We start from the raw sequence: 27,793 nt of genomic DNA, 5'->3' as shown, positions 1-27,793 counted from the left end.
CTGCAACATGTACATCATGGTAGACATGTGTTAAATTTCATTAATCGCCTACGTAACTTGGATGCAGTATTTACTTTGTATTTTCCCATATGACCTTTGACTGCAGTTGTGACGACCCCTATCGCTTTAAATAATCATTTACATGTTAACAGTTGATGTGTTCAGCTGATTGTCGACTCGATCCGTGAGAAATGACAGTCATACTCTTATTCAAACAGCGAAAATTGGTACCACTTTATTGTCGTCCACAACAAATTTGTCATAAGAAGACACGCTTAACAAGTCTTTGCTAAAAATGTGTGTTGGTTACAATCAGTAGAACAGCAAAAAAATCTGACTAATATGTTTTTTACTAACATTTTGCAGTATAAAATGAATTTACAAGTACAGGTATTATTTATTGCTTTGTAAACTACAAACGATAATTTATATACGAATTAATTTCAAAATAAAAGCAGAAAGAAAACAAACAGCCCAGTATAGAAAACATGTCACAAAGGTTTATATAAAAGTGGTCAATGTTGGGACATCCATTCTGAAGAGTCTTTGATATTGCAACATAGCTTACCTGAAATAGGCTAGGCAAACAGAAGTCTAAAACCCTCTGAGAAAGTAATTATGTTTACGTTTGTGGACAAAATACACCAATATAAGCAATGGTACCAAAATAGTTATGTTTGTGATTTATATCTCTTAGACCTTGCTAACATTTGTTTAAGCATAGTCAAGACATAGTTATCTCTTTCTGATCCCCTGAGGTAAGACCCTTTACCTGATAGATTTGAAATAGGAAAAATGAATGATTCGTCAATGCCGGTGATGTCTGAAAGTTCAGTGACCTTCTCTTTGAGTTCAGCGTCGTCTTTCAATTCATCAACGTGCGTGATCACAGCCATAACAGGAATGCCATTTCCTGTAAAACCAAAAGATAGATATAAAATTGAAGACAATTTTTATCATTTGACGGTCAATTTCACATTTTATCAGAAGTGTGCGGATTAACAGCTTGAGTAAGCGATCATTTGGAGGTAATATGGCCATCGTGATTTGTCATTTTTCGTGGTTACCACTAACAGTAATTCATCATACTTTTGTACATAATATTTAACATACTGTGATTATTTCAGGCAAAAGTTTTCTTTGTAGCTTTTCGAGTATATGAAAAATTTATTCAAGCCAGCTTGTACTCTTAGGCAACAGTCGGCACATGCTTAATGTGCAATCTTAAAAAAGGGGTCAAAAGAAATTGTCGAAAAATGGATACTGCATGAGTTAACATCCCATGTGTTGCCCTTACCTCTCTGTTGTCGTGCTTCAGCCACAACCAGATTGTTCAACTTGTCTGGAGAATAAGCACTAGCATTATGGACTATCACTACGATGTCAACTCGTCCACTGCTTTCACTTTTCATGTACTTGAGCCATGCTCCTAGGATGTTCTTTGATGTCCAAAAGTCAGGCTTGGTGTCTTTTGGAAAGGACCCCTGCAGTATCCATCGGATGACGTCACGGGCCTTCTTCTCGTCACTCGGTGACTCGTATTGAGGAAGACCGTTGCCAGGGACATCAAGCAGATTAAAAGTGTGGGTCCCTACTTCGACTGGAAGTGAGGAAATGACAATTGTGCCTGCGGCTGTTCCCTTCCATATATCAGCTAGTGGTGTTTCAACACCAGGTATCACCTGTGGATCACACATTAGATCGACATCGATAAGTGTGAAATCCCTTTCTACATGATGACATCTTGATAATCATATAATTATGTCAGGGGAATGTTTGTAACTATTTTGTTTGTACTATTTTTATGTCACTATATTCCTCATGTTGAAGTTTTGTATCGGCCTTAAATCGAAATTCTAAAGTGATATTTATCAACATCAAATGTTACCGTTATGGCTGCTATTTCTAGAATAAATATCCACTCATAGTTATGTAGCATTTGATTGATTTTATCTGGCAAGTTTACCCTATTTGTTTTCTTAAAGTAGTAACGTTTAATATTACCTCTCCTATTGTGTTGATTGTTGACGATTTCCCATGCCCGGGTGCTCCAAAGAAAGCAATGGTTTGACCAACACAGAATTTTTCAATCTCGTCTATAAATAAATAAATAAATAAATAAATAAATAAATAAATAAATCAATAAATAAATAAATCATGGATCCTTTAGCAATAAAAGCAACAGATAAAACGATGAATTTATGAATCCAATTATAATTCTAGGAAAAATTGTCATTCCACATTCTATTGAACTTACCTATTGTTACTTGTTTTACTTCTTTATCTTCCATTCGAAATACTACCACCTGGTCTTTCAAAGAACTGACTGAATCATATGGTTCCATAGCAACTGCCACGTCACCGGTTTTCTGTCCTGGTTTGACCAATACCATAACCTTATCTTGGTCATCCAATTCCCTCACATCGTCCATTGACAATCCAAACCGTGTGATGTCACTCTTTATATCCTTGATTACATCTAGTACTGTGTCGTTTTCCCAGCAAACGATCACCTCGGCGCATCTGGAATTCTGATGCCGTACATACAATTTTATGGCTGTCGGTTAAAAAAAAACATGGTAGAATGATTTAACATAGAGTTATACATGCCATTTATCATTAACAAATGATCTTTGAGATGTAATCCAATTTATTTGTTTACCAACCGTGAGGTATGACAAGATGAAAACTTCTGGAAAAAGTCTATTTGCTTTTTAAAATCGTACAATATTCTGAAGGCTTTATTGTATAAGGCAGGAAGTGACCATTGTTTTAATATTCCCGTTTGATAGGTAACAGATAGATAACACAATGATAGAAGGACAGCATGCAAATATAACCTTTATAAATAATATTGAAATGCGTTGAGAAAAAATAAACAGCAAATCGCCATACAGGTTGAGAAAACTATATGATAAAAAGGAGGATAGCCGAGCAGTAAATTAACCAGCTTGCGTTTTTAGGATTAAAATGAAATGTGCTCCCGAATGCTAACTATTTGCATAGTGTACTTTCGTCAATGTTATGCAAACTCAACAATTCTACACCCAATTACCATTTCCCTTGTCCTTCATCTCCTGTGTCCTAACATCGAACATCACATACTTCTTTGGCAGCCTCGAAACCTGATGCATGGGGTCAAGAGGTTCTAAACCACCATCCGACGAAGGGAAAAATAGTTGTATTTCACTACCCTCGGCTCTTATACGTTCACGGTCGTCGCTTGAGAGGGGGAAATCGTTTAGATTTTCCAGGATTTTATCCGACAGATCGCAGACGAAGTCATCAACGCCACATCTGATTTTAATTGGGTTGATCGAATTGACGTATTTGACTCTGATTTCTTGCACTGAAACGTAGATTAACAACATAAATGAGCTATTTATGAGAAATTCTGAAGTTTAGGAAGCATGAATGCACCTATACCTGATCAATTAAGAACATAAGGATATTCTTAAAAAAATACATTTTGAAAGGTATGAAGGATCTAAATATATACTGGGAGACAGTGGTCGTCATTTTTATTGGCAAAGATTGGACAAAACGGCAACCACCTTAATATTGTTTTGAGTGCTGTTTAAATGTCGCTTTTTATTTTGTTTTTATTGTATATTTTTGCTGTTTAGCATGATCTTAGTGAGCTTCTTATCCCTTTTAACTTTAATAATAAGGAAATAACTCAATAAACGAATGAATAAATGCAAAAAATACAAATGAATATATGAATAAATAAACAGAATAGATACATGAATAAATAAACAAAGCAATCAATCAATCAATAATCACTGGTACGTTTTTATGAACTGGGTCACAGGTAAAGGTCATAGGTCAAAATCAAGATGGCTTTAAATGTGAGGAATCAGCAAACCAATGTAAAGTTTTGCAGACGATTTTTTCTGTCATAGTAGTAGTGATTGATTTTACTATCTGACATTAGTACCTGTCATCTTAATTGATAAAGGTGTCAATTTCCACCTTCATCGCTATTTGAACCATTCTTTTTCAGTGTTATTCTCTGCCTGTCATAAAATAATACTTAAAAGTATTTGCCAGCTCAAACTTACTTTCAAGAGGGTGATGATCAAATTCAACGAGATAGCCATGGTCGCTGAGTGTTGTTACTCCCTCAAAGAACTCCACCTTTTTCTTCTTGTTATTCGGCAGGTTTTGGTAGATTTCCAGGGTATTGAGCTTTATGTCGTCTGGATGAATATCAAACAATGTGGCGTTCTTTTGCAGATTTGCCGCCAGAGCACTAATTGTATCATCTTCGTTGCACTGTAATGGTAGTGCGTTCCCGCCGCGAGAATTTCTGACATGGATAGTAATCTTACCGCTTGCCATAGTTGCAGTTGCAACCTTTTCGCTTGAACAAGTGATAGCTGTCGACCAGAGTTAAGTACTTGGATTTGCATATGAATACAGAATTGAGGGCGTCCAAACAATGATACCAGCTTGAGCCAATGCTGTCGTTTCACGTCTTCAATTTTTCAAATGTCAACTGCTTGTATTTGAGGTAAAATTTCAAAATGGCTGCATACTGGTGATCTGAATCGCTCAGTCACGAAACTGCAACTTTCCAAGAATTCACATTTCAGAAAGGTAAGGTTTCATACTCATTCAGTGTTAATATTGCAACAAGAATCGCAGGTCATTGACGAGGCCCTCGCGTCGTTATTTTCCGTACCCTCGTATGCTAGAAAGAAATTCGACGAATGGTGAACTTTGGATCGACCAATCTTTTGGAGAAGAACGAAAGTGTCTTAGCTGCACAGTTAAATTTCCCCGTACATGGCCGTTCGATTTGTGAAGCTGGGGTGGCCAGAGTTTCTCGTTCAGTACAATGTTATTGAATCCAAAGACGATGCCTTCGCCTGGTTGCTGTAGTCTTTGGGCATGGAATAGCAGTAAAGTTCATCGAACCCTGACGCCAGAAAAGCGAGCAAGTCTGTCGTACATAAGAGATAACAACATTGCACCCGAAAGTCTGTAATTCTTTTTCTAATGGGATTTCGTGTTTTAATTTCCATTCTACATATATAAGGACAATGGAACTGTCCATTACAGGTGATATCGTTTAAAACTTGCACTGAAACTAGGAAGGCCATTAGTCATCCAAGGGTTTTGATTTCGTTTGCAGCGTAAGCCAGATTTAGTGTGAAGGTCGCGATACAGATACTATAATCGTATTGAATGTAAAAAAGGTTTAGAAAGAAAAAGCCTTCTCGCCCTTTATGAAAGGGACGGGGGCAGAAACTAACAACAATCAATGCCTATATGGGATATTGATGTGCCTCCCTTTTTTAACCATAGGTAATATGTGTATCACCGACAGATCCTGTAAATCCATCCATGTGGCGAGATGGCTCAAGGTACAATGTAATCAACGGTTAATTTCAGCCGCAAACTTCTTTTGCATGAAAAGTATCTGAGAAATAAACACCCGTCTCACTTGTCCTGCGAAGTTGACGTTTAGCAAATGTAAGCCATAATCGTCTTAAGTTTCACCACATCACCTTATAGATATGCAACTATTTTGGGACGAGTCATATTATTAAAATGATAACGTACCTGTTAATGTATTCAGAAGATTATCCTGGTTAACTCAGTCCCTCTAGTCAACGCAAAGTGGTCAAGAGGTCACAGGCATTTCCCCTAAGGTAGTATATGTTACCCACCTTCGGTGATCTAACTCAGATGACTGACCTATTTCTGGGTCAAGTGTTGTCAAAGATGACCCTTTGTGTGAGTTAAGTCCCTAAACTGCGCTCAGTCGACCGGATCCGAGTTTAAAAATTTGCTATGTTTCCTTTGCTGTGCATCGTTACTATGGAAACGAACATTGCGTGTTTTTGTTGCATTTTTCTCCTTTTTTGTAAGCATAGTATAACCATTCACTGATGATACCATTCATTCCCCGCATGGTTTAAATTATCATTTAGACATCCTGGAGTGTACTTACATGCCCAAATACCTAACCTAATCTTTGACCAAAAGACGCAAAGAAAAAAGTCATGTATTTTGGTGTGCAAGTGAACTTTTTCTGTGTTAGCAAATTGAAACGATTCGATATATTTAGCTATCGTTTCCTCACTTGTAATGAATGAGTAAAAATAAGTAATTATTACAATCTTTAGATCCGAATGAGCCCTAATTTCGTATTTTAAATAAATCAATAAATATATAAACGTGTGTGTGAACATTGGCATGCCCCCTCCCCCTCGACGTTGAACACTGTAGGGGCGCTATATGTACAATATTTAACGATACATATTATGCAGTCCATGTTGTGCAATACGTTAGGGAATGGAAATTCAGTAGATTATAGATGAGATTCCAACTCACAATATGGCACCCAATCACCTCAGTAGTGAAGACAGTCAAAACAGCTCAACTTAATCCCCGCCCTTATAAGTAAAGTAATCTACATGTGAGCAAAATGGCGTCGATTTACAGCGCAGTACAGTGCAGTCAGTTTTACAATTACGTTGAAAGAGTGAAAAATGCTAAACAATATGGCGTCGATTTTCTCTTATAAGCTCCCATTCACAACGACATGTGCACCTGCACAGCACTCGGGCAATTCAGGACAGGCAATGGGCTGACTGATGTACGTATCAAAAATTTGCTTTGAATGGCTAAAGGTTACAGGTCATAAGAGTTTCAAGTGTTGGCAGAAAAACAAGTTTTTCGTCGAACTGACCTCAAATTCTATGCATTAGGCATTATTTGTCTGAGTAGAGTCGCCTTTCGTTTCAGCTATCAATGATTTGGATTACGTATACACGTTAACTCTATCTCGACATAGTGTATACTGTGAGACACGTGTTCGTTTGCTGACAAAGACAAACTTCCATATGAGCCTGGGTTGACTTTGAAGGGCGAAATAACCAGCCAACCAACCGACCAATAAAACACGCAAACAAACAAATAAAATAAGTATGTAAATGAACAAGTAAAGCAGCGATCGGATATTTTCATAATACGAAGTTCAAAAATTCACATTTATGTAAGTCATCACTATAGTGCCTTTGCTTCCATGTTTGATACTTCATAGCATGCAGTCCCTGTTGTGCAACTTTATGTACATAAATAATGTCAAGTATTAAACAAAATTGCAAAGAGGCGACGATTGAGACTTGTGTGGCCTAACAAGTAACGAACATTGCACCTTCACACTACTCAGACTATTCAAGGCGGCCACATGCTAGTTGACCTATATGACATATTGAGCGGAAGCCCCTCTCAAAAGTGTAGACCGAGGGCAAATGTGTACCTGTGGGCAAGATGCATTTGTGTGAAGTCATGTGAGACTAATATCACCTCTCCATGGCTTGTTGTCATGGTAAAAGAACACACAAGCTGCACATACAGTATGGATTAATTTTGCCTCGTCAGTTTGACACGCAAGTGTACTTAACGATATCATACATTCAAAATACAATCAAATCACAGCATGTTCGTGTTAACAATTTCTTGAAAAAAGGCCAACTTATCTGCGACAAATATTTTTTGAAGGATATCATATTACAGTGATCTCCCGGTGGTTACCAGTTAGCCTGCAATATCCAATGAACCGCCACGGCTGTACACAAAGTCACTCAGCAGTGCACAATGGACCAGGTACTGAACTCGGCATTATATTATTTTGAAGAACTTTGCGATTTTATGTTCTCCATCGTAATTTATAATACAAGTATGCTGAACATCATTTTCAAAGTAGTGTATATGTCACTTCTCTCGGACAGGTTATGTCAACGACAAAGTCCATGTTGAAGGGGAAGTTCACCAAGGATGATTTTTACATATATGCTAGCTTTGTGGTCACTTATCCCGGAAAAGCTATTTTTGCCATTTATAACTCTCAAGATTTTTTACAAAAACCTATAGAAATAGTACAGGAAGTTGCCCATGTAATTTGAATCATGGGAAAAAGCGCCAAGCTTGGAACTTGCATAATGTGTTATGAAAGGGACCATTTTCCCATGGGTATGGCATTGTCCACTCACCCATACTTAAACCAGGCTGTGCGTATTTACATAACTTTTGTTTATCCTGAGTATCCTTGCATAAACAATGATTCACTTATAATACAACCATTTTCATTAATAGAGCGCGAAGCCACTGCAGTGAATTGCAATAAAACTGCTTACACTATTAGTTACAGCTGTAGCCGTGTCCACTTTGGTGTTGAACAAGGCTACTTGATAAAGACCAAAAGTCTGCCTGTACAAAGGCAAAACTAGCTCTGTCTGAGGCTCGAGTTGTAAATGAGAGTTTACGATTGGCATCCTGTGTTCAAGATTAAGATACAATGTAACATTACCATGCACTGGTCCATGTACAAATCTTTTTTATTTCAACTTCCCTAGACAAACTGTCTGCATGGGACATACAATGTTGTCGACTTTGCCAGCTGGCTACAGCTGAAATAATTAATGTGAGCAGTTTTATTGCAGTTCACTGCAGTGGCTGCGCTCTATTACTGAAAATGGTTGTAAACTGTCCACTGTCAGATTTTGTGTTGCTGTCTATATACCGTGTTACTGTGAGTGGACTATGTGTGGGGCCATACCCGTCCGGAGATGGTCCCTTCCATATCACATTATGCAAGCTCCAAGCTTGGAGCTTTTTCTCATGATTCAATTTCATGGGCAACTTCCTGTACTATTTTATCGTTTTTGTAAAAAATCTTGCGAGCTATAAATGGTGAAAATAGCTTTTCCGGGGTAAATGACCACAGAGCTACCACATATGTAAAAATCATCCTTGGTGAACTTCCCCTTTAAGAAACAGACAGAAATGAACAAGTTATCCCTGGATGACCTATGACCCTTTGCAAAGAACATATCATATTTTGAGTTTTACTAAAAGGTGCGAAGGAACAACTATCAAAATAATTATTTAAGACTTAAACAACAGTGTTATCTTGATATTAAAAGAAACGAAATGTTTTTGCGATCGGTCACTTTTACACATCAGCCTAAAATCTGTAATCGTCAATATGCTTGTTGCAGTCTCTACAAAAGCATATTGACACAGAGGGGAGTCTTCGGAACTGAGTCGGTTTGGATTCGACAAAAACATCTAGAAGCATCACGTCAAAACGCTGCAACATGCATGGCAGACATATGTTAACTTTCATTAATCGCCTAGGGAGACGTAACTTGGATGCAGTATCTACTTTGTATTTTCCCATATGACCTTTGACTGTAGTTGTGACGACCCCATATCGCTTTAAATAATCATTTACATGTTAACAGTTGATGTGTTCAGCTGATTGTCGACTCGATCCGTGAGAAATGACAGTCATACTCTTATTCAAACAGCGAAAATTGGTACCACTTTATTGTCGTCCACAACAAATTTGTCATAAGAAGACACGCTTAACAAGTCTTTGCTAAAAATGTGTGTTGGTTACAATCAGTAGAACAGCAAAAAAATCTGACTAATATGTTTTTTACTAACATTTTGCAGTATAAAATGAATTTTCGAGCAGGATACAAGTACAGGTATTATTTATTGCTTTATAAACTACAAACGATAATTTATATACGAATTAATTTCAAAATAAAAGCAGAAAGAAAACAAACAGCCCAGTATAGAAAAAATGTCACAAAGGTATATATAAAAGTGGTCAATGTTGGGACATTCCTTCTTAAGAGTCTTTGATATTGCAACATAGCTTACCTGAATATAGGCTAGTCAAACATAGGTCTAAAACCCTTTGAGAAAGTAATTATGTTTACGTTTGTGGACAAAATACACCAATATAAGCAATGGTACCAAAATATTTATGTTTGTGATTTATATCTCTTAGACCTTGCTAACATTTGTTTAAGCATAGTCAAGACATAGTTATCTCTTTCTGATCCCCTGAGGTAAGACCCTTTACCTGATAGATTTGAAATAGGAAAAATGAATGATTCGTCAATGCCGGTGATGTCTGAAAGTTCAGTGACCTTCTCTTTGAGTTCAGCGTCGTCTTTCAATTCATCAACGTGCGTGATCACAGCCATAACAGGAATGCCATTTCCTGTAAAACAAAACAATAGAAATAAAATGAAGACAATTTTTATCATTTGACGGTCAATTTCACATTTTATCAGAAGTGTGCGGATTACTAGCTTGAGTAAGCGATAGGTTATTTGGAGGTAATATGGCATGTGATTTGTCATTTTGTCATTTTCATCGTGATTTCCGTGGTTACCATTAACAGTAATTCATCATACTGTTGTGAATAATAGTTAACATAGTGTGATTATTTCAGGTAAAGTTTTCTTTGTAGCTTTTCGAATATATGACAATTTTATTCAGCCAGCTTGTACTCTTAGGTAAAGTCGGCACATGCTTAATGTGCGATCTTAAAAAAGGGGTCAAAGGAAATTGTCGAAAAAATGGATACTGCATGAGTTAACATCCCATGTGTTGCCCTTACCTCTCTGTTGTCGTGCTTCAGCCACAACCAGATTGTTCAACTTGTCTGGAGAATAAGCACTAGCATTATGGACTATCACTACGATGTCAACTCGTCCACTGCTTTCACTCTTCATGTACGTGAGCCATGCTCCTAGGATGTTCTTTGATGTCCAAAAGTCAGGCTTGGTGTCTTTTGGAAAGGACCCCTGCAGTATCCATCGGATGACGTCACGGGCCTTCTTCTCGTCACTTGGTGACTCGTATTGAGGAAGACCGTTACCAGGGACATCAAGCAGATTAAAAGTGTGGATCCCCACTTCGACTGGAAGTGAGGAAATGACAATTGTGCCTGCGGCTGTTCCCTTCCATATATCGGCTAGTGGTGTTTCAACACCAGGTATGACCTGTGGTTCACACATTAGGTCGACATCGATAAGTGTGAAATCCTTTCCTACATGAGTGTATCTTGATAATCATATAATTATGTCTGGGGAATGTTCGCAACTATTTTGTTTGTATTATTTTATGTCACTATATTCCTCATGGTGAAGTTTTGTATCGGCCTGAAATTGAAATTCTAAAGTGATATTTATCAACATCAAATGTTACCGTTATGGCTCTCATTTCTAGAATAAACATCCACTCATAGTTAAGTAGCATTTGATTGACTTTATCTGGCAGGTTTACCCTATTTGGTTTTCTTAAAGTAATAATGTTTAATATTACCTCTCCTATTGTGTTGATTGTTGACGATTTCCCATGCCCGGATGCTCCAAAGAAAGCAATAGTTTGACCAACACAAAATTTTTCAATCTCGTCTACAAAATAAATAAATAAATAAATAAATAAATAAATAAATAAATAAATAAATAAATAAATCATGGATCCTTTAGCAATTAAAGCAACAGATAATACGATGAATTTATGAATCCATTTATAAATATAGGAAAAACTGTTCATTCCATATTCTATTGAACTTACCTATTGTTACTTGTTTTACTTCTTTATCTTCCATTCGAAATACTACCACCTGGTCTTTCAAAGAACTTACTGAATCATATGGTTCCATAGCAACTGCCACGTCACCGGTTTTCTGTCCTGGTTTGACCAATACCATGACCTTATCTTGGTCATCCAACTCCTTCACATCGTCCATTGACAATCCAAACCGTGTGATGTCACTCTTTATATCCTTGATTACATCTAGTACTGTGTCGTTTTCCCAGCAAACGATCACCTCGGCGCATCTGGAATTCTGATGCCGTACATACAATTTTATGGCTGTCGGTTAAAAACAACATGGCAGAATGATTTAACATAGAGTAATAAATGCCATTTATCATTAGCAAATGATCTTTGAGATGTAATCTATGTTATTTATTCACCAACCGTGAGGTATGACAAGATGAAAACTTCTGGAAAAAGTCTATTTGCTTTTTAAAATCGTACAATATTCTGAAGGCTTTATTGTATAAGGCAGGAAGTGACCATTTTGTAATATTCCCGTTTGATAGGTAACAGATAGATAACACAATGATAGAAGGACAGCATGCAAATATAACCTTTATAAATAATATTGAAATGCGTTGAGAAAAAATAAACAGCAAATCGCCATACAGGTTGAGAAAACTATATGATAAAAAGAGGATAGCCGAGCAGTAAATTAACCAGCTTGCGTTTTTAGGATTAAAATGAAATGTGCTCTCGAATGCTAACTATTTGCATAGTGTACTTTCGTCAATGTTATGCAAACTCAACAATTCTACACCCAATTACCATTTCCCTTGTCCTTCATCTCCTGTGTCCTAACATCGAACATCACATACTTCTTTGGCAGCCTCGAAACCTGATGCATGGGGTCAAGAGGTTCTAAACCACCATCCGACGAAGGGAAAAATAGTTGTATTTCACTACCCTCGGCTCTTATACGTTCACGGTCGTCGCTTGAGAGGGGGAAATCGTTTAGATTTTCCAGGATTTTGTCTGACAGATCGCAGACGAAGTCATCAACGCCACATCTGATTTTAATTGGGTTGATCGAATTGACGTATTTGACTCTGATTTCTTGCACTGAAAAGTAGATTAACAACATAAATGAGCTATTTATGAGAAATTCTGAAGTTTAGGAAGCATGAATGCACCTATACCTGATCAATTAAGAACATAAGGATATTCTTAAAAAATACATTTTGAAAGGTATGAAGGATCTAAATATATACTGGGAGACAGTGGTCGTCATTTTTATTGGCAAAGATTGGACAAAACGGCCACCACCTTAATATTGTTTTGAGTGCTGTTAAAATGTCACTTTTTATTTTGTTTTTATTGGTTATTTTTGCTGTTTAGCATGATCTTGGTGAGCTTCTTATCTCTTTTAACTTTAATAATCAGGAAATAACTCAACAAACGAATGAATAAATACAAAAAATACAAATGGATATATGAATAAATAAACAGAATAGATACATGAATAAAATTAATAAACAAAGCAATCAATCAATCAATCAATAATCACTGGTACGTTTTTATGAACTGGGTCACAGGTAAAGGTCATAGGTCAAAATCATGATGGCTATAAATGTGAGGAATCAGCAAACCAGTGTAAAGTTTTGCAGATGATTTTTTCTGTCATAGTAGTAGTGATTCATGACACTATCTGACATTAGTACCTGTCACCTTAATTGATAAAAGTGTCAATTTCCAACTTCATAGCTATTTGAACAGTTCTTTTTCAGTGTTATTCTCTGCCTGTCATAAAATAATACTTAAAAGTATTTGCCAGCTCAAACTTACTTTCAAGAGGGTGATGATCAAATTCAACGAGATAGCCATGGTCGCTGAGTGTTGTTACTCTCTCAAAGAACTCCACTTTTTTCTTTTTGTTATTCGGCAGGTTTTGGTAGATTTCCAGGGTATTGAGCTTTATGTCGTCTGGATGAATATCAAACAATGTGGCGTTCTTTTGCAGATTTGCCGCCAGAGCACTAATTGTATCATCTTTGTTGCACTGTAATGGCATTGCGTTCCCGCCGCGAGAATTTCTGACATGGATAGAAATCTTACCGTTCCCCATAGTCGAAGTTGCAAGCTTTTCTTTCGCTTGAAGAAGTGAAAGCTGTCGACCAGAGTTCAGTACTCGGATTTGCATATGAATGCAGAATTGAGGGCGTCCAAACAATGATACCAGCTTGAGCCAATACTGTCGTTTCACGTCTTCAATTTTTCAAATGTCAACTGCTTGTATTTGAGGTGAAATTTCAAAATGGCTGCATATCACGAAACTACAACTTTCCAAGAATTCACATTTCAGAAAGGTAAGGTTTCATAACCGTTCAGTGTTGATATTGCAACAAGAATCGCAGGTCATTGGCGAGGCCCTCGGGTCGTTATTTCCCGTACCCTCGTATGCTAGAAAGAAATTCGACGAACGGCGAACTTTTGGATCGACCAATGTTTTAGAGAAGAACGAAACTGTCTTAGCTGCACAGTTGGCCGTTCGATTTGTGAAGCTGGGATGGCCAGAGTTTCTCGTTCAGTACAATGTTATTGAATCCAAAGATGATGCCTTCGCCTGGTTGCTGTAGTCTTTGGGCATGGAATGGCAGTAAAGTTCATCGAACCCTGACGCCAGAAAAGCGAGCAAGTCTGTCGTACATAAGAGATAACAACATTGCACCCGAAAGTCTGTAATTCTTTTTCTAATGGGATTTCTTGTTTTAATTTCCATTTTACATATACATGGACAATGGAACTGTCCATCAGAGGTGATATCGTTTAAAACTTGCACTGAAACTTCTTCTAATGGGATTTTTGTTTTAATTTCCATTTTACATATACATGGACAATGGAACTGTCCATCACAGGTGATATCGTTTAAAACTTGCACTGAAACTAGGAAGACCATAAGTCGTCCCAGGGTTTTGATTTCGTTTACAGCGTAAGCCAGATTTAGTGTGAAGGTCGCGATACAGATACTATAATCGTATTAAATGTAAAAAAAAAAAGGTTTAGAAAGAAAAAGCCTTCTCGCCCTTTATGAAAGGGACGGGGGAAGAAACTAACAACAACCAATGCCTGTATGGGATATTGATGTGCCTCCCTTTTTTAACCTTAGGTAATATGTGTATTACCGACAGATCCTGTAAATCCATCCATGTGGCGAGATGGCTCAACAAGTCCTCATTTACAGCAAACTCGAGTCATTCAAACAAGCCAGCGAAGAGATCAAAGGTCAGCTGACGACCATCCTCGATGGCATGCGATGTAATGTTAATATCTACAATAAAAGTTCTTTTCGTGATAGAAGTTCAGCCTTCAGTGCTGTGACACCAGTAGTTGTCATAGATACGAGACAGACAAGGGTTCTCCTGACACCAACTGACCGGGACAGATCTATTGATCACTGGGATGATCTTAGAGAACTCTCCACCAAGATATCAAAACCAAGGGGTAGGTAACTCTGAGAAAATTCTAAAATGATTACCCTGCATGCAGTCCTGTAGAGGGGCAAGATACAGTCTTTTACAAAATCAGTATCTGAATCTTTTATTTGGCAAGAGATTTATGTAATGAGTGATAAGAATTGTGAATAAATTATAAAACAAACATAATGAAAATACACATATGAAGGCAGGCTTCCTGTCAGCGCTGCATTTTGATTCAAAGGCGACCAACAAGTGAATTCAATTTCGCAAATCTCGGAACTCTCGTATTTAGATCAGGTACACATGAAGATTTGATCAAGTTTTAAGTTTTACATCATTTCGTTATATTTCAGGTACATGTATTGCAACGAACTGGAACTAGAAACATTTCAGCACTACCATTACACATTTGTATCTAGATAGTTTTGAAGATAACATACTTATATTTGCCCGAGTAAACACTCTTACGAACAATGGTCTCAAAATTACGTAAGAAATAAATAAGGAACTTGAAATCTCAATTGCCTCAATGATAACAGATGTAATTTGTCCATTTTCATCTAGGTTCATTTCTCGTTTTCCTATATGGTGACAAGAAATCAGAAGCTCTGGCAGAAGGAAAACTGATTTCCGATTACTTTCTCAAAATCTGGACATACAGGGACAAGAACGCGTGTTGCCTAGCTTCTAAAGGAAGATGTTTTTCGCTGTGGCAACAGTTGAATGAGACCCAGAAGTCTGCGATAAAGTGCTACTTTGAAGAGGTTGTCTACCTACCCAGAATGCTGTACGTCAATAATATGGTGGTGTTCGGCAATGACAGTCAGTGTGAAGAGTTTAAGGAACACTTGGAATCATACAAGTTACTTTTTCATATCGATGAGTTTGACACCAAATCTCACCTTATAGAAGAACGCAATGCCTTGCATCATCCGAACACGAGCAACGGAAAAGTAAATGCGCAAAATGCACTGACTACCTTTTACGACAAGTCTGGACTTTGGTCAAAGAACGAATTCTGCAAAGTGAGCGACAATTTTGGCCATTTGAATCAGCTGCTTGGTCGCATTCCGTCATCGAATAGGAATTCTTGGTCATCAAGGGTCTTTGGGTCATCAAAATGCAACCGCTTGGTTTGGTTCTGTCAATGTATCACTTGTGTAAATGTTATACAAATAGTCAATGAACAATGTAAGTAGATTTTTTGGTTTTACCATCATTGATAACTTACGGCGTCGCTTCACTTGTTTATCATGTTTAAGTAAGTGTCCAGTTATGTCTTATAGAAATTATAAAATTTGAGTCACTTCAAAAAACCCTACTCTCAGACTGGTGAAATACGAAGGTTAATGATGTTGTTTCACACTGTATTCGTACTTAAAAATCAAATTGCATACTCAGCAAAATTTCTTCCACTAAGCCTTCTATACATTAACATTGGTGTACAAATGGGTATTAAATTTTCGATTGTTATTACTAGCCAGACACTTTTCATTAAACATAATAAGGTGGCTTTATACTTTCAGTGAAATGCAATTTTGTGCTGCCAATGATGAGCACGAGTTGTCAAGATAAAGTTCTTCGAGATCATTTGAAAACGTCTCTTCACAGACAAATGAAGGAGGAACACAGAGAAATGACTGATGGTCAAATAGGGAATTTGTTGGCGCAGAAAGACTACAACTGGCGTTTAAGGATGGTCGTCATCTACGCTTGCAATATTTCTGGTAAAAGTGAAATTTTATTATTATTTTTTTCGATCATTTTATTTAATTTTTAGACTTCTTTGCTGATGTCAGAGCAAACATAAAAAGCTTTGCCATTATATTAAAGAGGCGGTTAAAAATTTAAATCGAAACTTGTGTCATTGATATCAAAATACTACAATATGATTTTGCTTATTGTTCATGCTTTACAATCAATTTTACAGAGAAACAAGAAACCCTAAGCGATCGTTTGGCAGATTATATTGAACGGCGTTCTCTGGGTATCATAGGTAAGTTACATGTATATAGTTATTATAAGCTCTTTTTTTGGATAAATTTTTAGGTGAACGCAATGTCGATTGAATGCGATTTTGTTCATTAGAAATTGTTTGAGAAGCAGATCATTCCTTGGTCCGATATGGAGCATAATGTAGGAAAACAGTTGAAGAAAATTTTCCATACTGACGAGTTGACGTTTAAACTTATCGATACCGCAAATCATGCCTGCCTATATTTTGTAGTGATAAGTAAATTTTCGATGCACTTCTCAAACAGCACCGGTTAATACAAAGCAACAAGTGGCGCTACAGCAGCAGCAGCAACAGCAGCAGCAGCATCTAAAAGATCAAAAGAGTTCACAACAGCATAAAAGTCAACAACAGCATCAATGTCAACAACAACAGCAGCATCTACAAGATCAAAAGAGTTCACAACAGCAACAGCGTAAACAACAACAACAACAACAACAACAACAACAGCAACAACAACAGCTACTTCAGCAGCAGAAACAACCACAAAAGCTGCTTCAGCAGCAGCAGCAGCAACACCTACAAGAACTGCAGCGGCAGAACACTATGCAATCTGCGGGCACTGGACAGCAAAATCAACATCGGCAACTTCAGTCACTGCAGCCACAGGAACAACAGGGTATCATCGAGCAAAATTCACAGGAAGACTCAGTGGCTTTACATATTGAAGTACAACGTCAGACTAAGTCAACCGACGGCAGACCAATAGCTGCGGTGAACTTTACCCTTGATGACATGAAAGACCTGCTAGAACACCACCTACGTGCAAATGCGGGTGCTGAGAACTGTTATCCAGATATCAGAAATTCCCTTGATATCATAAAAGATTGTCAACAGCAAATATCAAGTAAGCTGGACGTATTCAGCGGCACAAATGTGATAAATGAGGGACACCAAGAAAAAACAGCTCCACCTGAAATTCTGAGTACGCTCGAAGAAATAAAAAGGAAAGAAGAAGAAGTGAGCGCGAGATTAGACAACGTTGAAAAGCAGATGAAGAGTGACCATGAACAATTACAGGATGTAATCGAAAAGCGGTTCGAAATAATGCAGAGACAGCAGACAGAACAAAATCAGCGCATGGATTTGCTATTCCAAAAACTTGAACAGCTTCAAATACGACAAGCTGGACCAACGACATAAGTGGTCACTCTTTGAGTTGGTCTGCTTCATAATTCGTATCAGTGTTACCACAATTCAAGGGTAATCGATTAAATCTGAGAAACCAAGGGATAAAACGGGGAGGCCATAGTGTTAGAGTCCTCAGGGATGACTAGTGCATCGGGTGCATATTGCGAAGGTAGAGAACAAACACCGAAGGAATGAAAGGGCCCGACAGTATCAGTTTCGCGACACATTCATAAGACACGGATCAATAAACTGACCCTACAGTAAATGGGCATTAGACTGCTCAAAGGAGTCCATTGTACTGGAATGACAAGCTGGCCACCTGAGAGCTTCTACCTGACATGAATATCATTGTTGACACAGTACAAAGTACGTTCTGCTCCAAGTACCCTTGGCATGGAGAAAATTGACTTATTTCTCATCGACAGAAAGTAATTTTTGAGGTATCCATTGTCAGACGGAGCAGTACTTTGTCTTGACCTTTCTAAATAGCCATCAGGAGGCGATGGAAAGCAGGGTAAAAGGATGTGGATATACGAAAGCAAGAAGAAAGTTAATTTTACCTATATTGACGCAAATCAGTCCTATTAGAGAAAAATCAACATGAGTGAAAATTCGTTTCAGAGATTATTGTTCGATGATTTGTTGTTTGGCTGTTATTGTTGTCAATTGAATTCAGGAGGTATACTAGCGGAAGTTTTACTACTGTTTGTGATACATACTGCGGGTTGAAATATGCACAATGTAAACAATGGGAGCAGTATTTGAAATGGCAACCGTAGTAGAAAGAGATGACTGTAGAAAACACTCAGAGTCAATGTTCCAGCTGCACTCAATGTTCCAGCTGTGCATCACCAATTATGTTCGTTACCCAGGACTACTATGCCATTTACGAAATTTGATGTTTGTACGTAAGTCAACACCTATGACCCGGCTATTTCTTGTATGTAATCTATTCTGTTGATAAATGTTTATTTGACAAGGCGGAATTGTATGCCATGGGTTACTTGCATTACTTGAGCAAAAGGGGTGGTATTAACAAGTAGATCATGGATTTTGTATAGTCTTATTAATCGTCAATATATATTTTACTTCTCAGATCATTTTTGGAAAAAAAATAGTGCAGATGAATGCTTGAATCAAACTCCCCTTATTATCGACAAATCATTTTTCCCGTTGACTTTTACACACATAAAATAATAGATGTAACTCTGCGATAATTTGATTTCATATATTCTTATGTCCGCTTTTAACTCATTTCCATTGCATATCACGATTTTTTTCTTTCTGTAAACGAATACTTGAAAATTTAGCTTCAAATTCGTACAAAGTGTCGTCTCATGTCACTATCGGACACATTAAGATGCTACATGATTTTCAAGGGAGAGTTCAATAATTTAATCATATTCAGAATAAAAGTCACCTTATTATCATCAAACAGAACCTTCAAGATACCTTGAACTTTACTGTCGACAAAGTATTAGCCAAATACATTTTAGTTCGAAAAACCGATGACAATGTCGGCATGTAACACACGTCAAATGAACTTGATCACTCCAGTGGCCACAGAGGGGAATAAATAGGAGACAAAGAAGCTTTGTCAGAAGAGTCTCATGGGTGCCATTGTTAATGGTATTGCGTGCAGCTACATGAAATGGTACTATTAGACTTTCTGCAGATCTACTAGCAGTGAAGCGGAAAACGCTGGCGTTTACGATTTCTTTTCAAAAGACCCGTCTAATCTACATGGGAAACAGGGATGTCATACTAGTACATCTGACAGTCTGCTATTTGAGGCCCCATTGTCAGTTTTCTTGATCCAAACACTGGACGCAGTGCAAAATTGATGTGGCAAATACCACCTACCTCAATGGCACGCACTGAGAAACCTGCGGGTCTAAAGGTTTTAAATTTGCAGAAATTCTTTGAGACAGTGAATATCGTCTGAAATGATTAACATAACTTCTGACTTGAAGGGGGAACAATTTGCTTTGTTGCGGCGCTCCACATTTTACGACATCGATTCTTTCATTTGTATTATTAATTAAATAAAGTATACCACCTGTCAGGTTTGTGTAATGTTCCTGTTACAAATATGCGGCAAAAGAAGTAAACGGATTCTCTGGCGTGGCACGGGTTTTCCACAAGAACCAGCGTTCGCACCGCAGGAACGCACAGTAAGCTTGCCTCTCATAATAAAACACTTAGGAAAATTCAAGAAGACAGTGTGGTAAATTCGTTATCTGCTTTTGATGAAGTCGCGCTAGCATTGACTCGCCCATTCGTAATGTCGGAATTTAAGAAAAAAGGTCTATCAGAATAAGTACGGCTTTTGCCAAGCGTGATGAAGAGATTGTAGTTTTGAATATGGTCTCTTTTGGGCTAGAAGGTTTGTTATCCTAGCGCCATTTACGTTCCTTACTGGGTGATACCACATGTATGTCCTCCTGATTGCGATAACGATAATGATAACGTGACTAGGGAACTACCAAACAAACACAACCTAACCTCACCGCGTGAACAAGCATTGCTTGGTACGTAGCAAAGCAATCAGCAACATCACATGGCATCGACCGTGAATAACTCAACCTCTGGTGTGTAGGACGGTATATTTTCTTCGTTAAACTTCTACATTTTCTCGCTACAGTAAAGTTTAGCCAGAGGGCGATGGAAACTACAGATGCGATCAGATTAGCGTAGTCACAACCTAAAACGGTTTGCATAAGGAGACGTTTCAATGATGAAATCATGATAGAAATACATAACGGCTATGAAGATAATTATCACTTGGCACCAACTGGCAGGAAGAGGCTTTTTAAGATGGTTACTTTTCTAGTTTGGAATATGGTGGTTATATCAGCACGTCAACATCTTTTATTTTAAGAAAGGGATGGCATTGTATAAATGCAGAGAACCACCTAAACAATGAAATGGGGAAGAAGAGAACGACATAAAATGACAAAGGACGATTTGGAGATTGATGATTCGATGTAGCAGAAGTCGTAAACTGTTATTTTTGCTGTTAACACAATACCATGTGTTGTCTATCTCTTTTTGCTACAACAATTGTTCCTCTTGACGACCAGTAAAATTGTGTTTAGCTTAGGTCAGTGTTGCTAGCCTTAGCTGATTCCCAACTATACTGACAGAACCGTAGCAGAGCTCGATAATCACAAATGTGACAGGCAACGAGGTCATAGCGCCGTGCAAACCGTTAAGTACAAGTATTTTCCCGCCACCTCAGTAGACAAATCGAAAGATTAGATAATTTTGGACTGCATGACTGATAACGGTTTCTGATTATTACATGTCACAGACTGAGTGTACATTTCGAACAAACGCGGTTTTTACTACAACACAGTGGTTCTACCCATTCGAAGAACGTAGAAGACTTCTGACGACTTCAAAATATGCTTGTGTAGGCTGATAATAATTGCTGGTGGATTTATGAGATGAAATTTTGCCATATCTTTGTCGGCAAACAACGCAGACTCTGATAGTCTTCTGCACACAGAGAGAAATTGGAATGTCTGAGTACGGAAAAGCATGAGATGATAAAGACTTCAGTGTTTCAGCGATTTTCCGTTGTTTTGCCTATAAGTACAACGTTATTTTTGCCTCATAACTCCACCAGCATTTATTATCACAAAAGCGATGTCCAACAGTACCAGGTTTCTGAAAAAAGGATCCATAAAGCAGCAATGATAAGTGATCCAGACGCGGATAGGGGGTCGTCCGACTCGGTGTCAACCACCATAATCACAACAACACATCAGAGGAGAAGGGAGAGGCATCATGTTCCCTATTGTTTTATTTAGGAATTCGTCTGTATGAATTGCTTCACAAGCTTCAACAGAACAACTGGAGAAGTAATTTCGAGGGTCATTATTGGAAAAACTTTATGAAATAAAATAAATTTACGGGTTTGTCATACTTTTAGATTTTACAGAAAATGATTGACAGACTAATAAGTTGATCTAGGTTTTCTCATCGTAGGCATATTTGTTTTTCAACCTCCCATGCTAAATTGAATTAGCATTTTCCTAACAGTTTGTCGCCTGATGTCTCTAGTGACTATGTTTTTTACTGTTTACCGGTACAACATGACTAAGACCCTCTAAGACGATTATAAAAAGTTCATTAACAGGTATTTCAGTGATCAAGTGAAAAGGTTAGTCATGATTACAATGTGGTCGTGGAGAAAATCGAAGAGACTGCAGTATGGACATGATCAAGATTCTGAACACAGATGTACCATTGATGCCCCTTGCCGGGCTGGAAGTCTTGTTATCTTCTCATTACCATCATTTACGTTCCTAACCGGTCCTGCTGATTGCCGCAGCACGATTAATTGACCAGGGAACTAACGAACAGACATGCCTTGAGCAAACACTGCTCCGTGCGTAGTAAAGCAATGCAACATTCCTTTGCATGACCCTTGACCCTTGATCTCGTTTGAAGAAAAGTGTGTATCTATTAGACATTAAACGCTACAGTAAATTTTGGCCACGGGTGACCAAAAGTACACATACTATCAGTATGGAGTTTTTTCCCGATATTTTAATGCTGAATTGTGTTTAATGCTCAAAGCATTATAATCATTACCACAGAGCACCGAATGACACGCATTGACGTTCGCGAGGTTTATTGTTCTGGTTATAGAGTCAAATTTTCAGATTTTTTTGCACAACAGCATGACATTTTTTCATTTTGCGTATATTACTTTAAGAAACTGACGGTGTTATACAAATGAAAAGAATTATCCAGGCCCTGAATTGTAAAATTGTTGGATGGAACGAGATTGGGATATCAATGGAAAAGAGAACCACCTGGAGATGTGCCATATCTGCTTTCTACAAAGTTCCCTTGTGGGCGATATCGTACAGAAATTTAATTTTTAGCTTACGCTTGTGTTGCTAGGTGCTGCTGAATCCCCACTTTACAACCCTACGCTTAGTAACTGGTGACATACGACCCTAAGAGAGCACGTCATGTTTACAGTAACAGATCTCGATGCTGACAAATGTGACAGTGTGATAGGTAATGGGGTTTTGCAAATCTTTTCCAGCTACATCAGTCTCAGCAAAACGAAAGATCCAATATTGTTTGGCCCACCTAGTTGATAACGATCTTGTTGTTTTTAATGTTACAGTGTAGATGAAAATGATGTCGTATGGTATGATACAGCGTAGATTAATTAAACTTCTCGAAGGTGCCATCGATTTGACGACAAAATGGTTATAAACCATACGACTTGTTTAGGGTGTTAATAAAGTTTAACATCGGTGGAATTTAATATTAGCAATATATTTGTAAGGCAAACGGAAGACTCTGACTCGCAGTTTTTATTGGGCCCAAACGCTGCTGACAGACATTGTAATGTTATTACTTAAAGGCCTGCGCGTAGAAATATTCCAGTGTTTCCGAGATTCTGCGTTTTGCATACAAACACATCGTTGATTTATACCTCATAGCTGCACTAGAGTTTATTAGCACCCATGCAATGTCTGCAGTCGTTAAATTAACAGTATCAGGTGTCTGGCTACATAGCCACAAATAAATGGTAGACTAAGCAGTTGTGAATTTCAAGGATGAAGATATAGAGTCTCGTCCGACTACTACTAGGTGTCAGTCGCCACTATAAAAGTGTAGAGGGATAGAATAAACTTCTCGGAGGTGTCATCGATTTGACGAAAATATAAATCATATGACAGCTTTAAAACACTTGTTTAGGGTGTTAATAAATGCTGGTGGAATTACGAGCTAAATATTAACAATATATTTGTAAGGCAAACGGAAACGACTCTGACTCGAAGTTTTTTATTGGGTCCAACCATTGCAGACAGAAATTGTAATGTTATTACGAAGGAGCGTGAGAGAGTATATTCCAGTGCTTTCGAGATTCTGCGTTTTGCATACAAACACATTGTTGACTTATGCCCCATAACTCCACTAGAATTTATTAGCACATATGCCATGTCTGCAGTCGTTAAATTAACGGTATCGGGTGTCTGGCGACGTGGACATAAATCGGTAACAATGCGTAATTTCAAGGATTAAGATAGGGGCTCGTCCGACTAGGTGGCAGCCACCACTATAACATGACGTCAGGAAAATGGAAGATTCTTTTCGTCCTTTATTTTGATTATTAAATTATCCCTTCGTATGAACTATTTTGTAAGCTTGAACTAATCAACTAGAGATATATTCGTGGATTATAAATGTTAAATTTGTAAGAAATGAAAGGCATTGTCTAAACATTGTCCTCCCACTAGACATCAACAAATTGTATACGGGGTTTCACATAGAGATGAGATGGAGGTTTGGTTGAGTCTGTATCATCCACCCGAACAACATAAACCAGAGGAGTAGAAAGAGGCATGGAGTCAACTGTTTCATTAACTTGAAAAATACCAACTAGAGAAAAACATTGGGGGGCCATAATTTTCTAAACTTAATGACATGAAAGACATTTAAGAGTCATTTATTCTTTGGAATTTCGAAGCGTAAATATGTCACACGACTAATGTGATCTAGGTTATCTCATTGCAGGAATATTTGCTTTTCAACTCCAAAAAGAACCGATATGTATATTATATTTGTAAAAATGACGCTTCGTCAGTCTAACTCCTGCATTATGTTAGAGATAAGATCATATATCTCATACTCACACAGTTTATACGTCATTTTACAAGGGATATTAACCTCTAAAGGCCATTTAGCACCGATTCATGATATGGGGAATTTGTGCCAAATTGTCCTTCCATGCGAAACTAACACAATGTTTACGTTTTGTTACACTCTATAGTAGAGACAAGATAGGGCTAAAACGGTATGAAACAGACGACATTTATGAATCATCCATTCTTTTGAGTTTAAAAGAGAAATATGCCAAAAGCAAATGTGATTTCGGTTATCTTATCGCGGGCATGTTTGCTGTTCAACCTAAACAAGAACAATTGTCTATGTAATTTTAGTAATGGAGACGCTTTGTCAGTATTAACGCCCTCAATACTTTAGGTATAACACCAGCTATCCTATAACTTGTATACGTGATTGATTCATAGAATCGGGAATTTTCCCAAATTCATCCTCCCATGCGAAATTAACACATTGCCTATAGAGTTTCACATCTGCATAATTGAGATAAGATAGATTCGCGCTATTCATATCTATATAATGGAGATAAGAGAGGTTATAGTACGATTCATATTTGTATAATGGTGATAAATGAAGTTAGTCCGATTTGGTGTCAGCCAACACCACAACATCACATCAGATGAGACGGAAGGGACATAGATTTCTTTTTTTAATTATGGAGGAAGATGCGGTGCTCCCTATTTGTTAATTATTAAAGTTCCATAAGCTGTAACTTTTGACATTTTTTTCCTATTTTTTTTTCAATGATGACTTACTTATGTTAATTGTCCTACCAAATAACGCAGAGTCACACATTAGTTGGGATCACAACGCATACTATAGGCCAACAACGAGCGATTTTATGTCGCCAATTTCCATTCTTGTCCGGACTGGAATACAACACTGTTGACACACGAAATGCTACGTAATTTTTCATGTCCGCATGCGCATACCGTTCTACTCACATTCAACATGGCGTCGCTCGACGAAGCAGAAAAGCGTAAGCGTCCAGCGGGCCGCCGAATACCTAGTGATTCTGCTAAGAAACGGGCTAAAACTCGACGGAATGCTGGTAAAATAAATATCTGGGAAGAGATAGTTCGCTGGAAGACAATGAATTGTAACTTGAGTTGAAACACAGTCCCTCTGTGGATCATGGATAGAGCCTAGAGAGGACTGTGGTTGAAACTTGAATCGTGACCGTCAACCGGACTTCAACCCACGAAGTTTATACAAATAATTAGAACGCCACTCGGTACAGATTCTTTTTGGACAGTGATAAAAATCATAGTAGTTGTAACTTGTCTTGTAAACGCACATGCGTGTGATGGGTAAGTCTCCAAATTGTGTTTGCATTTTTTCAGATAATTGTCCATTTCTGGCTGCCTGTGCCTGTGAATGCATCGTAAACAGATCACATCTTGTTAGTGCCAAGTTTAATTTTTTAACCCTGTTCATCAAGCCGTTACCCAGCCATGGAGCTGGGCTCCATGCAGTTTTGCAAGCATTTCATTCAATCAGTGCTTCCCTGTTTCTGAGTGTTTTAAAGTGGGGGACTGGTGATGTACATCTTGTGACAATGTGCAAACGTGTGTGCTGGGGAAGGGGCAGGTACATTCAGATGTAAATGTTATATTTGCGTATAAATGTGAACTTTCGTGTATTTCTCTTTTCATGGCACTGATATGAGTCACAAAGTAATGCCATAGTATTTTAAACTTATGCATCGACTGCTGTGAAAAATAGGACATGACAAGGAGGTAGGAAGAGATAGGGTAACAGAGCATAATTGAGACTTATCCTTTACATTTTTTTCACACAAGGTACTATGCAGTTCAACCTGTCAGCGTTTCCCCCTCCTCTGTTAATGCTGTAAGTGCACCTATGATGTCAACCCCAGGGCCAAGCAAAGAAACTCTACAGAAAATATCAGCCCCTGGAGTGTCTGAAATATCAATGGATTCGGATTGCAGGTAAATTTTTAAAAAGTTGCACTTTCTATCAGTAGTAGGTCTATGCAAAATAAATTATTTTTTTTTCCCGTATTATAATGAGTGCAGCTGCTGTAGTGGAAGACATACCAGCTAGTAATTCTTATAGTTGCAGTCAGCATTGCATTTGACTCAATTATGTTTTCTTTCAGTATTAAGGTTGGCAGCACAACACTGACAGGCATGTCTGCGATTGAAGACAGTGGCAGTGATTCAACAGATGGATATAGTGGTGTACCCAAAATGTATGCAACATTATTTATGATTTCTGATAACTGTTGAGAACATAACCAGTGAGCCATTTAAAGTGATACATCCAGTGTGTGCAAACTCAGTATTCATGATATTCTGTCTTAGCTTAGGCATCAAGATCAAATGAGATCTGTAAGTTTTAATGTTTAATAATGTTCAATGTTGTTTTTCATGGAGGTATAAACTGACTGTGTTAATGTTGCACAGTCGTGAGCAATGTGTGTATATCAGACAAATATTCACAATGTGTGACTGTTGTGTAACTGTCCACTGGTACATGAAATTACAATTTACATGAGAACCTCTGAGCCCTCTCAAAATAGTAAACTCTATCAAAATGCTCTTTTATGTTTGTTATCAGGAAAGAAGAAAACAGAAAGAACCTTGGAAAAAAATAGTAAAGGTAAAGTGAAGCCTTTGTTCCCATTTGCTGTATGTGTACATGGCACATGGAGCAATAGTTTGATATGTAGCCTTTATGTTTTTTGTATGCTATCACAATCAATTCTAATGCTAACTTTTATGGGATCAGTCAGCATCCATTGCATGCATGTATGTACTCTGACTTGGATATTATCATAAATTGGAGGTACGATTTCATGCTAATTGATGTGCCAGCTCCAAAAACATAGAAAAGAGCTAAAACAATGGGAAAGAGGTCAGAAATCAAACTTGCCAACTGTCTTGTTGTATGATGATTGGCTTGTAGGTACTTGAGTAAGATTTGTGGTTTTATGTGCAATTTTCTATTTTACTATTTCTTAATTTTAATGTGTGTGTTACTTTAAAGCTTTTGTTTGGTTACAGCAATACTGAGACCAAATAAACATGGTACAATATATTCCACAAATACATGTATTCTGTGCAAACTTGGAATGTAGTGCCATTGACACAAAAATTTTCCCAGTCCTAACTAGTATATCATG

At 37.7% G+C, this 27,793-nt stretch overlaps 3 protein-coding genes and 1 long non-coding RNA gene across 6 annotated transcripts; 2 read left to right on the top strand and 2 right to left on the bottom strand.

Annotated features, from left to right (window-relative positions):
- Positions 1-206: 206 nt before the first annotated feature.
- LOC139115436 (uncharacterized) lies at positions 207-4,526 on the bottom strand. Its single transcript, XM_070677542.1, has 6 exons — positions 4,065-4,526; positions 3,056-3,349; positions 2,258-2,557; positions 2,005-2,096; positions 1,298-1,682; positions 207-913 (listed from the first exon to the last, which is right to left on the bottom strand). The coding sequence occupies exons 1-6, from the start codon at positions 4,342-4,344 to the stop codon at positions 672-674; spliced, it is 1,593 nt and encodes a 530-aa protein (XP_070533643.1). The 5' UTR covers positions 4,345-4,526; the 3' UTR covers positions 207-671.
- LOC139115434 (uncharacterized) lies at positions 4,492-19,428 on the top strand. 3 transcript variants are annotated; one of them, XM_070677538.1, is made up of 6 exons: positions 4,492-4,602; positions 14,556-14,868; positions 15,408-16,034; positions 16,370-16,570; positions 16,774-16,839; positions 17,105-19,428. In XM_070677538.1, the coding sequence occupies exons 2-6, from the start codon at positions 14,583-14,585 to the stop codon at positions 17,998-18,000; spliced, it is 2,076 nt and encodes a 691-aa protein (XP_070533639.1). In that variant the 5' UTR covers positions 4,492-4,602; positions 14,556-14,582; the 3' UTR covers positions 18,001-19,428. The 3 variants fall into 3 exon arrangements, with proteins under 3 accessions (XP_070533639.1, XP_070533640.1, XP_070533641.1); XM_070677539.1 differs by having other exon boundaries at positions 4,502-4,602; positions 14,534-14,868; XM_070677540.1 differs by lacking the exon at positions 4,492-4,602 and adding an exon at positions 13,659-13,733.
- LOC139115435 (uncharacterized) lies at positions 9,318-13,479 on the bottom strand. The gene is made up of 6 exons (XM_070677541.1): positions 13,213-13,479; positions 12,196-12,489; positions 11,401-11,700; positions 11,146-11,237; positions 10,439-10,823; positions 9,318-10,036 (listed from the first exon to the last, which is right to left on the bottom strand). The coding sequence occupies exons 1-6, from the start codon at positions 13,436-13,438 to the stop codon at positions 9,795-9,797; spliced, it is 1,539 nt and encodes a 512-aa protein (XP_070533642.1). The 5' UTR covers positions 13,439-13,479; the 3' UTR covers positions 9,318-9,794.
- Positions 19,429-25,822: 6,394 nt separating the features above from the next.
- Positions 25,823-27,621, top strand: LOC139115446 (uncharacterized). Its single transcript, XR_011548124.1, has 3 exons — positions 25,823-26,597; positions 26,768-26,860; positions 27,229-27,621. It is a non-coding gene; the product is annotated as an uncharacterized lncRNA (long non-coding RNA).
- Positions 27,622-27,793: the final 172 nt, after the last annotated feature.

This window comes from Ptychodera flava, chromosome 17 (assembly GCF_041260155.1).
Source record: "Ptychodera flava strain L36383 chromosome 17, AS_Pfla_20210202, whole genome shotgun sequence".
In the NCBI taxonomy this organism is placed as follows: domain Eukaryota; kingdom Metazoa; phylum Hemichordata; class Enteropneusta; family Ptychoderidae; genus Ptychodera; species Ptychodera flava.
The sequence above is the reverse complement of the archived record's forward strand: the minus strand, read 5'-3'. Positions and strand labels throughout refer to the sequence as shown.

Bases quoted from the DNA above. Each gene is read 5' to 3' on its own strand.
- LOC139115435 (XM_070677541.1), bottom strand. From the start codon at position 13,438: ATGCCATTACAGTGCAACAAAGATGATACAATTAGTGCTCTGGCGGCA. The intron at 11,238-11,400 runs GTAAGTTCAATA...TTTATTTTGTAG, and splicing joins AGTAAAACAAGTAACAATAG to ACGAGATTGAAAAATTTTGT. The intron at 10,037-10,438 runs GTAAGGGCAACA...TTTGTTTTACAG, and splicing joins TGAAGCACGACAACAGAGAG to GAAATGGCATTCCTGTTATG.
- LOC139115434 (XM_070677538.1), top strand. From the start codon at position 14,583: ATGGCTCAACAAGTCCTCATTTACAGCAAACTCGAGTCATTCAAACAA. The intron at 14,869-15,407 runs GTAGGTAACTCT...ATTTTCATCTAG, and splicing joins CAAGATATCAAAACCAAGGG to GTTCATTTCTCGTTTTCCTA. The intron at 16,840-17,104 runs GTAAGTTACATG...CTTCTCAAACAG, and splicing joins GCGTTCTCTGGGTATCATAG to CACCGGTTAATACAAAGCAA.
- LOC139115436 (XM_070677542.1), bottom strand. From the start codon at position 4,344: ATGGCAAGCGGTAAGATTACTATCCATGTCAGAAATTCTCGCGGCGGG. The intron at 1,683-2,004 runs GTAATATTAAAC...TGTGATCCACAG, and splicing joins CAATCAACACAATAGGAGAG to GTGATACCTGGTGTTGAAAC. The intron at 914-1,297 runs GTAAGGGCAACA...TTGGTTTTACAG, and splicing joins TGAAGCACGACAACAGAGAG to GAAATGGCATTCCTGTTATG.